The 14,318-nt window shown below is 41.7% G+C and overlaps 1 protein-coding gene across 1 annotated transcript; it reads left to right on the top strand.

Annotated features, from left to right (window-relative positions):
* Positions 1-92: 92 nt before the first annotated feature.
* Positions 93-13,837, top strand: ACOT13 (acyl-CoA thioesterase 13). Its single transcript, XM_086370025.1, has 3 exons — positions 93-353; positions 9,971-10,155; positions 12,450-13,837. The coding sequence occupies exons 1-3, from the start codon at positions 267-269 to the stop codon at positions 12,643-12,645; spliced, it is 468 nt and encodes a 155-aa protein (XP_086226151.1). The 5' UTR covers positions 93-266; the 3' UTR covers positions 12,646-13,837.
* The last annotated feature ends 481 nt before the right edge of the window (positions 13,838-14,318 follow it).

Below are 14,318 nucleotides of genomic sequence, written 5' to 3'. Positions count from 1 at the left end.
GCGCAGCAAGAAAGTCGGCCCGGGATGGCGAGGGCCAAACGGCACATGCGTGCGCTGTCTCAACGTGGGCTGAACGTCAGTGACGAGGTGCTAGACGTCAGTGCGCCAGCTGCTGGGGAAGGGACAGTTGTGCGCTTGGCGGCGGACCCGGAACGCTTTTCGGGTCCAGAAGGCTGTTGACCTTGTTCTTTTGCGAACTTCAGGGCTCCCCTGCTCTTCCAAGACTCAGTCTTAAGTGGGGCCTGGGAGCCGGCGAACGGTCCACGATGATCTGGGTGAAGAAGGCAAAGACTCTGCTGGAGTGGCTAACGCACTCAGGCAAATTTAACGGTTTCGATAGAAACTTGGAAAAGGTATTAGAGGCGAAGGCGCGGTTTCTAACGAAGGGAAAGAAAGCGCCCTTCTTGGTTCGTGGGTGAACGCTTCATAAGTTCTCTGGCTAGATTCTTTTGGATTGAATCCCTAAACTCACCCTAGCAGTAATGATTACTGCTTTGATGGAGTAGTTATGTGGTAGGTGTGCCTACGTTGATCTGTCCGTTTTATAAGTCAGCAAAATGGGTTTATCTCAGGAATGGCAGAGGAGTTACACCTTGGGACTTGCAAACTGAGGCTAACCATGGGCAAGTCCTCAGCTGTTCTTCTATAGAGAGAATAGGAGACAGTCGAGAGGGGCTGTTTTGAACAAGTTCCTTGGAGGAGAGAAGAGTCGGGTTTGTGGTGGTGTCTCATTGGTTGAGTTGCGGAGGTATCTTAGCTTGTTGCTGATAAAATCTTCGTTTTTCCTGCTGGGATTTATAAAGTAAACTAGGAGGAGTGTTAAGTGGGGGAAAAGTTCCCCCTTTAGGGCTTCACGACCGCCTTAGAAAGGAGGTGTTTTATAATAATTTTATAATCACAACATTGTATAATTAAAAAGAAATGTTAAATTAATTTTAGTAAAATAGTTTAACATATCAAAAATATTTTAACGTAGTCAATACAAAGAGGGCTAACTTTCTGTACTTTGCAATCTCGTGTGAACTGTAGAGCATATCTCAGTTCATACTAGCTGTGTTTCAAGTGCTCACTACTGACAGGTGACTATCATATTAACTGCACAGATTGGTATCATGGTAGGTGCTTTGTGTGTTAATTTGATCAAAAATGGATTTTGCAGTTGTTTCGTGTGGGCAGATTTGCTCAGGCTAAATAGGTTTATGCATGCTGCTACTGCTAAGTCGCTTCAGTTGTGTCCGACTCTGTGCGACCCCATAGATGGCAGCCCACCAGGCTCCCCCATCCCTGGGATTCTCCAGGCAAGAACACTGGAGTGGGTTGCCATTTCCTTCTCCAGTGTATGAAAGTGAAAGTGAAGTCGCTCAGTGGTGTCCGACTCTGTGCGACCCGTAGACGGCAGCCCACCAGGCTCCTCCGTCCATGGGACTTTCCAGGCAAGAGTACTGGAGTGGGGTGAGGTTTATGCATAGTGATCTGTAAATCTAGTCATGAACATGGTTTCTTTTACAGTGAGTTTTAAGATAATGGGATCTAGACCGGCGGCTCTCAATTGGGGGTGGTGAGAGAGTGAAGGGGTGCTGCCAAACATGCCCAGTGCACAGATTCCCTCACCCGTCCCCACAGCAGAGAATGGCCCAGTCCAAACGTCAGAAGCGCTGAGACTTTGAAAACTTGACTTTAAACCATGCTCTTAATCATTCACTTTGACCTAGGTCAAAACTAGATAAATTGCTACTGTTATTCTGCTGCTGCTGCTGCTGCTAAGTCGCTTCAGTCATGTCCGACTCTGTGCGACCCCATAGACGGCAGCCCACCAGGCTCCGCCATCCCTGGGATTCTCCAGGCAAGAATACTGGAGTGGGTTGCCATTTCCTTCTCCAATGCATTAAAGTGAAAAGTGAAAGTGAAGTCACTCAGTCATGTCTGACTCTCAGCGACCCCACGGACTGCACCCTACCAGGCTCCTGTGTCCATGGGATTCTCCAGACAAGAGTACTGGAGTAGGTTGCCATTGCTATATACATATAAACCATGTCTTTGCACTGGACTTAGAGTTGGCTGTTCAAATCATATGATTTCTTTCTCTAAATCTCTGGTTAGTAATTCTCTAAAGTCTCTTTCTTAATAAAAGAAGTGTAGTTTTTGTACCTTACGGGATCTTGACTGATAAAATCATTTTACTTCAAAAAATTGTCCCTTTGGTGATTTAAATATGACACCAGATATTCTTCAAGGCAAGAAATGCTCTTCTAAGTACAGGATTTTAAAATGCAAGATTACTGTTAAAATTAAACTGGAGTAAAAGATGTACACGGTCTCTCAGACACACTTGTCCTCTTTCCCCATTGCTTTTGTGAAGACTAGAAGGAATAATGTTTCTGGGTGTAAGAAGCAAGTGAGGTGTACAGAACTATTGTGTCAAGTCTGCCCCATTACCCACTCCCACAAAGTCAATGAATCAAATACAAAAACACTGGAAAATCTGGCTGATAATATTCCAATTCCAAATATTGTTTTTTGGACAGTTGTTTGGAGATAGCATATAGAATCTGATAATTGATGGTGACTTTTTGTCCCTCTACAAATGATCTGTTGAAGAAAGCAAATTGAAAATTAGTTCTGGTATAGATGTCAAGTCAATGCATGAGATCATACATTGCACTTCTTTATTTTAGCCTGTCCTCTTTGTAAAAAAACCCTCTGTTTTATCAGTGTTTATAAACACCCACAAAACCTATCTTTTATAAAGCATTGATACAGAAAGACTAACACTCAAAATAAAGTCCTGATCTTGCTATAAGATCACTTTTAAATCAGTCAACAAAGTACTATGAGATTATAAAGAAATACCCATCGACTTCCCAGGTGGCACAGTGGTAGACTATCCACCTGCCATTGCAGGAGATGCAGGTTCGGTTCCTCAGTTGGGAAGATCCCCTAGAGGAGGAAATGGCAACCCACTCCAGTATTCTTGCCTAGAAAATTCCACGGGCAAGAGGAGCCTGACAGGCTACATTTTATGGGGTCTCAAAGAGTCAGACACGACTGTGTGCATGTACACACACACAAACCACACACTCCCCATCACAATTCCTCACCCTCCAGGAGTTTATCATCGAGGAGAAGAAAAAAGTGGGTTCCAAGGAACAGTCCCATCATGCCAGAATCCAGCTCCAGCAGCCAGGGATTCAACCTGAAGGGGTGAGCAGTGTCGGCGAGAACCTAAGGCAGCCTCTCAGTTTTCTTGGACTGCCTATTTATTTCAAGCTTATGATTCTCTTTTATACTTTGACAAAAGCATTAGGTCAGAGGTTTGATATTTTCAGTTCCCACTGACCCAGATTTGTTGTCTCCATAAATCATTGTTGCCCCTCAAAAGGAGTTTCTGCCTCAGCAATTCTCTTATCTACTTTTTCTCATGTGTCCTTGTGAATACTGTAACTCATGCTAATGTCTGGGCTGCATACCACATTCCTCAGTTTATTTCTTATCTTTTTAAGTCCTGTTTGCCCCTAGTATCCTAAGCTCACTATTTCTTAGAAAGGGCTTCTAGCTAATAATATCTCTAAAGTCCCTAATTTCTATAAGCTATAGAAGAATATGCTAACATTACAGCATCCCTTAAATCTTTAGCTTCTATTTTAATTATTCCTAAGCCCTAAATTCAGCAAACTCCTTTGCCATAAACACTTTCCTCATAAATAGGCTTCAGATAGCAATCCCTCCCATGGTCTCAAGCTGCGGCCTGTGTGCTCACCCTGGAACACTTTTTTGTAAAAGTCCTTGAACAAATGTCAGTGATTAACTTTATAAATTATTCTCTGAGCACAGCTGCAGAAGGCTTTGTGCCTTCTCATGCTCCTCTCAAAAACAATAAGCACCTTAATATTCCTTTTCAGTCAACTCAGCCAAGGAGAGGAAAAGACAAGTCAGAATTACAAGGCCTAACTCCTTCATCCCGGGACCATGCCTGCGGAATGAGGAAACGGGTCTGGGGCTGTGCCTCCATTTTGTCAGTAATGCCTAACGTGGCTCCCGACACCATCAGATGTGCCCTGAGGAGGAAAAAAAAAAGTCCCCCAAATAATTTCAGAAAACATGGATGTATCCCCGTTTTTAGAATTGTGGTATAATACACATATTTTACCACATGGGGCTTCCCTGGTGGCTCAGACAGTAAAGAAGCTGCCTGCAATGCAGGAGACCTGGGTTCAGTCTCTGAGTTGGGAAGATCCCCTGGAGGAGGGTGTGGCAACCCACTCCAGTAGTCTTCCCTGGAGAATCCCCACAGACAGAGGAGCCAGCCAGCTAGTCTTTGGGGTCACAAAGAGCTGGACATGACTGATCGCACACACACACAACATAAAGTTCACCATCTTAACCATATTAAAGTATTCAATTCAGTAGTAATTTTTGCATTCACATAGTTGTACAACGATCACCACCATCCATCTCCAGAACTCTTTCCATCTTGCAGACCTGGAACTCTACCATATAGGCAATAACTTCTCATTCCCTTTTTTCCCCAGCCTTGCCAACCACTATCTATAGTCTGTATCTCTGAATTTGACTACTCTGTGTACCTCATATGAATAAAGCCATTGCATCCCTTTTATATATTAAAGCTTTCAACTGCTGCTGCTAAGTCGCTTCAGTCGTGTCCGACTCTGTGCGACCCCATAGACGGCAGGCCACCAGGCTCCCCCGTCCCTGGGATTCTCCAGGCAAGAACACTGGAGTGGGTTGCCATTTCCTTCTCCAATGCATGAAAGTGAAAAGTGAAAGCGAAGTCCCTCAGTCATGTCCGACCCTCAGCGACCCCATAGACTGCAGCCTACCAGGCTCCTCCGTCCATGGGATTTTCCAGGCAAGAGTACTGGAGTGGGGTGCCATTGCCTTAATCTGAAAGCTTTCAACTAGTTCTGCAGTAAAGAAACATGTTTCACCTTATGATGTTTAAGTTACTTGCCAATGGAACTCTCACCCCCACAATAACACATGTGAAAGTATATACTTCAAGAGTCTCAGGTGAGATCTGGAAATACCAGGTGAAATCCAACACACAAAGAAATAAGCGCAGGCAGTTCAGAAGCCAGGTTAAATTGTGTCACGTTATCCTTGTGGAAATGAGAGGTAAAGTATAGGTGAATGAGCTGTCTCAAGAGGAACAGCACAGACTAGAGAGAAGCATTAAGGATTTAAGACTGAACCCCGAGGACATACAGGGTTGAGAACAGTAAGTAGCCTTTGAAGACTATAGAAGTGGTTAGGAAAGTAAGAATAGACCTTACACTTACTCGAAAAACTTTGAAGCTTTGGCTCTACCACAAAAGGACAGTGTTATTACTTAAAGTTTATCAACGTGATATGCCAACAGGTATACTTAGACTACTGTTGCTCGGGGAACAGATTATTTAGACTTTGTTGCTGTTGGATTTGTGATTTTATCATAATGGGCTCATCATATTTACATTCCTGCATGGCATCACTCCTTCCTGGGAATGACTCTATTCCAGTTCTATATACCAAACTAGATTAGCTGCAAAAATTCTCCCCAAGTTTGTGCTTTCCCTCTTGAGAGGAGATCTAGAGGAGTGAAGAGACATCACCCCAGTCCTCAGTCTATAGGTGGTGAGGAAGGTCTTTCCCTATTAGCCCCTCTTTTCCAGGTTGAAGGCAGCAGGGGAGCTGTAATTGAGAGAAACCTTGCCAACGTGATTATTGTGAATACAGACTTTCATAGCATCTACCTTTGTAGGCATTCTAGAATGATTCGATAAAATCTGCCATTTACCAGCCTTTGGGGAAAAATACTGCTTATAATCCTGCTTAGCACATCTCTCATCACCATCACCACCCTGCCAATGAACATGAGTGAAATGGTACTTCAGCTGGTTAAATCTTCAGGGAATATTTAAATTCTTCTGAACTCTTCCCTAGGGCTTTGTTTGCCTCCCATGGCACCCATTTGTTAACTTTTGTTTTTGGTCTTCTCTGATAGTCTCTACTGGTTCCTCAGCCAGTTTAGTCGCTCAGTCGTGTCCAACTCTTTGCGACCCCATGGACTGCAGCACACCAGGCCTCCCTGTCCATCACCAACTCCCAGAGTTTACTCAAACTCATGTCCATTGAGTTGGTGATGCCATCCAACCATCTCATCCTCTGTCGTCCCCTTCTCCTCCTGCCTTCGATATTTCCCAGCATCAGGGTCTTTTCAAATGAGTCAGTTCTTCAGATCAGGTGGCCAAAGTATTGGAGTTTCAGCTTCAGCATCAGTCCTTCCAATGAATATTCAGGACTGACTTCCTTTAGGATTAACTGGTTGGATCTCCTTGCAGTCCAAGGGACTCTCAAGAGTCTTCTCCAGCACCACAGTTCAAAAGCATCAATTCTTCGGCACTTAGCTTTCTTTATAGTCCAGCTCTCACATCCATACATGACTACTGGAAAAACCATAGCCTTGACTAGACTGTCCTTTGTTGGCAAAGTAATGTCTCTGCTTTTTAAAATGCTGTCTAGGTTGGTCATAGCTTTTCTTCCAAGGAGCAAGTATCTGTTAATTTCACGGCTGCAGTCACCATTTGCTGGGATTTTGGAGCCCCAAAAAGCAGTCTCTCACTGCCTCCATTTTTACCTTTATCTTTCAGTGTTCTTTTCAAGTAACTCAGGGGAGGCAGGTTTACTTAGTGGACCTGAGTCCAGTGGAGACCAAAACACTGTCTACTTGAAAGATTTGTGAGGACTGAGACGGTGTCTCAGTGCCTGTAAGACATGCATATACATTTCTGAGCATGGTCTCTAACACAAAGTTAGCTACAGTTAATAACCAAAGAAATACATGTGCTCCCTACAGCCTGTATCATGACTGAAACCGAAATCTGTTTTTTTTGAAACAGTGTCCTCTCCTCAGCCCCGTTTGTCAACAGAGAGGTAGTTATTGGTTTCTCCCCCACAAGACATGTTTCTTAGTTCTGGGAAGTTGGGTAGCGAATCAGTCTTCTGATTCGAAAGAAGAATCAGTCTTCGTTGTTATCTTCCATTGGTTTACTTACTCTACTTGGGGAGACAAGAACTGGTAACACTAGGGATTCCCTGATGGTCCAATGGTTGGGACTCTATTTTCACTCCTGAGGGCCTGGGTTCAGTCCCAGGTTGGAACTAGGATCCCACAGGCTGTGCAACAGGGCTGGAAAAAAAAAAAACAATTGGTAACACATAAAAGTATTTCTCTGTCATATCAGAGTGACCAGTGCAAGAGTATCTCTATTCCAGTATACATTTTCAGCCAATTTTGTATCTTAGTATAGCCTTTGGCCTTTCACGTTGGGTGGGTGGGTTTAGTCGCTCAGTCATGTCCGACTCTTGGCAACCCCATGGACTTGTGGCCTGCCAGGCTCCTTTATCCATGGAATTCTCCAGGCAAGAATACTGGACTGGGCTGCCATTTCCTTCTCCAGAGGATCTTCCCAACCCAGGGATCGAACCAGGATCTCCTGCATTGCAGGTAGATTCTTTTTTATTTTCCATATGATCTCCCTTTATGTAGAACTAAGAAAAACAAAAGACAAACAGAGCTCAGAGATACAGAGAACAGTTGGTGATTGCCAGAGACAGGAGTGGGTGGTGGACAAAAAGTGAAGGAGTCAAAAGTTACAAACTTGACAATATACAACCTTGTTGTACTCCTTTCCCAATTTTCAATCAGTCTGTTGTTCCATGTCCAGTTCTAACTGTTGCTGCCTGACCTGCATACAGGTTTCTCAGGAGACAAATGAGGTGGTCTGGTATTCCCATCTCTTTAAGAATTTTCCACAGTTTATTGTCACAATAAAGGCTTTAGTGTGGTCAGTGAAGCAGAAGTATATGTTTTCTCTGGAATTCTCTTGCTTTCTCTATGAGCCAGTGAATGTTGGCAGTTTGTTATCTGGTTCCTCTGGGCAGGCAGATTCTTAACCATCTGCGCCACCAGGCTGGGGGAGAAGGTCAGTATTAAAATCAGTATTCTTCAGTAGAAAGTGAAATTGACATTTGTTTTACTTTTTGTCATCCCAGCCAAAGTTAGATAATCATATGGAACACTAAGAACTGAGCTCTATTAAATACATTGTACCTTGAAATTATACTAAACTATCTTTGGTGACTTGGAGAAGGAAATGGCAACCCACTCCAGTATACTTGCCTGCAAAATCCCATGGACAGAGGAGCCTGACGGGCTACAATCCGTAGGGTTGCAAAAAGTCAGACGTGACTGAAAATGCACACACACACACGCACCCACCTTTGGTGACGATGAGGCTTTCCTGAACTGCCTAGCTTTTTCAAACTGTCTTTACCTGGCTAAATTCTGCCCATCCTTCAATGTGTAAATAATTTCACAGATGCCTTTCTAATGTCTCTTCCCTGAAAACATACTTGGATGAGTAAGATCCTTACTTCCAGCAACCTGTATTTATCCTCTCGGCAGTCAGTCACTGTACTGCAGTGTGCATGTATTGTTCCTATAGACTGGAAACCCCTTAAGAGCAGAGATTTGATCTTGTTCATCTTTAGATTGCAGTGCTTCAAAGAGTCTAGTAAATGCCCTAGTAAGGTGAGTTTATATCTTGGGTCTCCTTGGTGTGCATTATTAGTTAATGAGGACATCTTATGGCTAGATCATTTATTGAATGATAATGATCCCATTCTGACATTCACTTTTCCATTGATTTACCTGTTAAGCAAAACATATTATTTAGAATGGTTTGTATTTTATGGTTCTGTTTCTGTTTTATATCAGGGCCTTGTAGAGGATAAACAACAGCAAACAACTCAAGTTAGTTTGTGAAGTTCCAAAATGCCTTCCTGGTGGGAGCATAAAAGCCACTGTATATATCTAGAGATTCTACAGTTAGCAACAAGGGAGATTGGGAGGTGAATAGACTTAGACCTGAATCTCAATTCTGTCATATCCTTGGTGATCTTGAGAGTAAACCAGTCTGAATTTAAATTACTACGAAATGGAAACCATCTCTCCCTTATTACATAGTGCATGGACAGACTGGCACAGTGCCTGGCTTACGAAAGTGCTCAATAAATGGTAGTTACCGAGAATCGAATCGTTTAATGCAGGAGACACCCCTTCCTCCCCCAAATACAGCAGACGCCTCACACAGGCATCCATATTCTGTCTGAAAACCTCTAGTGACAGCAAGAATTACTGCACTGGATGCAACGCATTCCATCCACAGTTCAGTTCTGACTTCTAAATGTTAGATATCTATGGTGTTTTTTCCTAGTAAATTGAATAGGATATAAGAAACACATTTCTGTTATTTTTGTTTCCTTTCTAAAGATGTTTGATATAACATTCTAAATTCATTGTTCCACATTTTATCTTTTATGTAATTTTTTTCATAATGATACTATAAATGGGGCAGGACCTTAAAAGCAGCAATTTAACTTTGCTGGATTCTATTAAACTTTTTTTACACTAAAATAGGTTTGTGGTATAAGCTTGTTCTCATCCTGTATTGAATTTCTTTCAGCCTATTTTAAACATTGTTTTAAACCATTCATCATGAAGTCATTCTGAAAATTACTTTGTGCAATAACTAGGGAACATCCAAATTAAAACTACAATGGACTATCAGATCACAAGGACCACCTGACTTAGTGCAGAATTTCTGAGAAGACATTAAGAGATGCCAGGTTGCTGTACATAGAGTTCAGAAGCTCAGATGGAATGTTTGATTTATGCAGAGTAGTGGAGATTAAGAAAAACTACTCCTGTTTTCCCCTAAATATTCCTTTTTATTTCAAAACAATTTACTCCAGAGTTCATTTCTATCAAGAGAGACTGGTAACTTCATTTTCAGTTTCTGAATCAACTTTTGGGGGTGGCTTGGTTTAATCCAATGATAGTTCTTGGTAGAGCTGTTTGTGCTTTTCTTAATACCACCAAATATTCAAAAAAAAATTTTTTAACACTTAGGTGACTCTCGTTTCTGCTGCCCCTGGGAAACTGATTTGTGAAATGAAAGTGGAAGAGCAGCATGCCAATAAAATGGGCACTCTCCATGGCGGCATGATAGCCACCTTAGTGGATGTCATATCATCGCTTGCTCTGCTGTGCACAGAAAGGGGTATATCCGGAGTCAGTGTTGATATGAACATAACGTACGTATACAAACTGTACCCCAAATAACTTTTTTCAATGTGATAACTCATTTCAAACAACTGAGACTACACACATTTATAACAGAAATAAAGCAGGAGTTGCCCTTAACTGGTCATCCTTAAGTGCAGCTACAGATTTGCCTTAAAAACATTCCATGGTTTTAGAATCTAGAACTAAAAGGATTTCTAAGTACAATATATATTAGTAATAATAATATAAATAATCAGGGATATATAATCAGTGATAAAGGGAAGTCAAGTAGACCTTAGGAAGCATCACTATGAACAAAGCTAGTGGAGGTGATGAAATTCCAGCTGAGCTATTTCAAATCCTAAAAGATGCTGTGAAAGTGCTGCACTCAATATGCCAGCAAATCTGGAAAACTCAGCAATGGCCACAGGACTGGAAAAGGTCAGTTTTCATCCCAATTCCAGAAAGGCAATGCCAAAGAGTGCTCAAACTACCACACAATTGCATTCATCTCACACAATAGCAAAGTAATGCTGAAAATTCAAATCCAGGCTTCAACAATATGTGGACCGAGAACTTCCAGATGTTCAAGCTGGTGTTAGAAAAGGTAGAGGAACCAGAGATCAAATTGCCAACATCCACTGGATCACAGAAAAAGCTAGAGAATTCCAGAAAAACACCTACTTCTGCTGTATTGACTACGCCAAAGCCTTTGTGTGGTTCACAATGAACTATGGAAGATTCTGCAAGAGATGGGAATACCAGAACACCTCATCTGTCTCCTGAGAAATCTTCATGCAGGTCGAAAAGCAACAGTTAGAACTGGACACAGAACAACAGATTGGTTTCAAATTGGGAAAGGAGCACATCAAGGCTGTATATTGTCACCCTGTTTATTTAACTTATATGCAGAGTACATCATGTGAAATGCCAGCCTGCATGAAGCTCAAGCTGGAATCAGATTGCTGGGAGAAATATCAGTAACCTCAGATATGCAGATACCACCACCCTTATGGCAGAAAGCGTAGATGAACTAGAGTCTCCTGGTGAAAGAGGAGAGTGAAAAAGCTGGCTTGACACTCAACATTCAAAAAACTAAGATCATTGCATCCAGTCCCATCACTTCATGGCAAATAGATGGGGAAACAATGGAAACAGTGACAGGCTTTATTTTCTTGGGCTCCAAAGTCACTGCAGATGGTGACTGCAGCCACAGCTTGCTCCTTGGAAGAAAAGCTATGACCAACCTAGACAGCATACTAAAAAGCAGAGACATCACTTTGCCGACAAAGGTCCGTCTAGTCAAAGCTCTGGTTTTCCCAGCAGTCATGTATGGATGAGAGTTGGACCATAAAGAAAGCTGAGCACTGGAAGAATTGATGCTTTTGAAATGTGGTGTTGAAAAAGACAATTTTTCCACCTAAGCTACAGAAGATGTGATTTTTGTTGGCAGGTGAGGCAGAAGTTAGGGTGGGAAAGCCAACGTTATTTGACATGAGGTCAGTGTAAACCATGTCAGTCATCAGGTTTCAATCTAAATCTTTCCTTAGGCTAACTTAACATTTAGTCTGTCTTTACTATGGAAATGAGCATGCAGTAAGCAAATCACAAGATTAAAATGCAAAGGGTCTTTTGAGATTAAGATGAACAAAAAGAACTGCTAGGGCACTGAGGCATGTATTCAGCAGTCCTTCCCTTATTCCATGTGATGAGGGTTAAGACCGTCTGACGACCCTGCTTTGCCTCAAGACTATTAGGAGCAGAGATCTTCCAACCTGGCACTGCACGTCATGATCTTCCAAAATACTGCTATTACAACCATAAAGCATCTTTAATAAGCCAAACATAATTTTGGCCTTTCAAAGTCTGTGTGGCCGAAGTTTTGGCCACCATCAGGAGCTGCCTGAGATCCAAGAGGGCCTCAATTAATTCCTTATAGTTGTTTTTAAATCATTTTAGAGCTGAGTAACTTCTGAATATTGATAACCAAACAGCAAGTATTACCTCATGTTGGAAGTTAAGCAAATTAAATGAAAGCTTGGGGGAATCTTTCACTAGCCCCAGATAAATATGAAGTAGGAAACCTAAAAACAAAGAAGGGCCGCAGGGCTGGGGAGCAGTTGAAAACTCCTGTTTATGGGAAAACAAACTTGTGTGCATGTAAGGAATCAGTAAGAGAGAACTTGGGTCAGGATCTGCCATTCAAATGAGAAAGGACAGAAAGTTTACTATTATTCTTGAACTATCTAGGAAAAAAACATAAGGCTGTTATGAGATGCACTTAAAAACTACTGTTAACTAAATTTAAATATTTCCTTTTAAGGTACATGTCACCTGCTAAAGTGGGAGAAGACATACTGATTACAGCACACGTTTTGAAGGAAGGAAGATCCCTTTCATTTGCTTCTGTGGATCTGATGAACAAGGCCACGGGAAAATTAATAGCACAGGGCAGACATACCAAACACATGGGAAACAGACCACCCGAAGGCTCCGTGAAGAAGTCCAACAATGAGTAATTTTCAAAGTAGCACAACTAGAAGTAGCCAAGAAATAGTCTTTGGGGAAAATGCCAGAGATCAAGTGGAATGCAGGACGGGGGTTGTCTATATTCTTTGATTTCGAGCCTCGTAAAAGTTTTAGTCTGTAATCATACGTAATACTTGGATGAAAACACTCTTAGCTCAGTGTGTTTTGAAAACAGGTAAAGCAAAGCTCACAGGGCCATTTGAGGTAAGATTACCTTACAACTAAAACCTAGTATTGAGCTGAAGGACAAATTAATGATTAATCCTTAAATTGTAGGTCATTCTCAGCTCTAAAATGCTACATTTTTTTAAAAACCCAATTCCAAGATTATGGAACTTCAAAGCAGATGAACCACAGGCCACACTGAAAAATAAGAGTGAGCAGTCCTCAATAAACTTTAAGGCAAAGCAGATTAGTGATAAACAGCCCAGTGGGATAAATAGCCCAGTTCATGATTAGTATATTTTATAGTGGTGGTAGTAGGGAGAGCACAGAATTACCTTTTCCAGTACCTAGAATAAAACCATGCAGATCTTCAATCTCCTAATGCTTGCTATTAGAAAGACCAAGTTCACACATTGTTTAGTCAGTTTCTCAGATTTCTGTCAACTGTGGTATTTATAATTGGTTTCTGTCATCAGGGTCTTAGTTCTAATATTTCACAACTGATGATCATAAAGAAAGGAAGTAATTTCCTTTGGAAGTTGGAAAACAGTTAACAGTTAAAGGCTGATGATCATTTGGTTGTATTAGAATACAGTATACACATCATAATACACATAGCTCTGTTTGCTGAAGGGCAGAAGCAGACTTGAAAATAGCAGTGTACACATAGGAAACCCATCTAGTATTGCCCATGAAAAGTAACTTGGGATTTGGAGAAAGAGCTGATTTCAGAGCTGGGGGTGGGATAGGGAAATAACAAGATGAAACTATCTTGTATTTGAAAGTAAGTGCTCAATAAAACAAGGCGTGAAACAAGGCATGAAAAACAATAGCAGTGTATGACGCAGAGAGCTCAAACCCAGTGCTCTGTGATAACCTAGAGGGGTGGGAGGTGGGAGTTCATGAGGGAGGGAACATGTATACCTAGGGGTGATTCGTGCTAATGTATGGCAGAACCCACACTTGTAAAGCAGTTATCTTCCAATTACAAATAAACTATATAGCACTGAAAAGAAATGAGTCCATACTGTTTAGGTAACAATAAATGGCTGAGACAGGAGAGCTCTTTCTTGTTAACAGAATGCTGGCACATGTAGAGGAGTAAATATAAAACAGTAACTATCAAATGGGGAAATAGGACACCACCTTCACCAATGAACGTGGACATCAATAAAGAGCACACGAGCAGTGTTTCTGGATATTAACTTCAGGGGGTGTAACATCACTCACAATGGGCAATGGCCAGGATACCTAATCCAAATTTAACCACAAAGGAAATCACTCAAATACCAAATAAGGACGTTGTTTTTTTTAAAAAATTGGCCTGAACCCTTTAAAACTTGAGTATGGGGGCAAGTTCCTAAACCTTTGCACCTAGTTCCACTCAGGGTGGTTAGATAAAGAGTTTAGAACAGTCCCTGACCATGAAAAAGTGTTCATTTCAAATAGATTCCAATTGTCAATTGATAGAAAACATGGAAGTGCACTGTGAATTACG

Source organism: Bos grunniens, chromosome 23, assembly GCF_055505025.1.
Source record: "Bos grunniens cultivar Pamir isolate PY7600 chromosome 23, Bosgru_T2T1.0, whole genome shotgun sequence".
Taxonomy (NCBI): Eukaryota; Metazoa; Chordata; class Mammalia; order Artiodactyla; family Bovidae; genus Bos; species Bos grunniens.
Note: the sequence above shows the minus strand (reverse complement) of the source record. Positions and strands in the feature narration are given on the sequence as shown.

Coding starts and splice junctions, on each gene's coding strand:
- ACOT13 (XM_086370025.1), top strand. CDS start 267: ATGATCTGGGTGAAGAAGGCAAAGACTCTGCTGGAGTGGCTAACGCAC. Junction 354..9,970: donor TCGATAGAAACTTGGAAAAG/GTATTAGAGGCG, acceptor TTTAACACTTAG/GTGACTCTCGTTTCTGCTGC. Junction 10,156..12,449: donor AGTGTTGATATGAACATAAC/GTACGTATACAA, acceptor TTTCCTTTTAAG/GTACATGTCACCTGCTAAAG.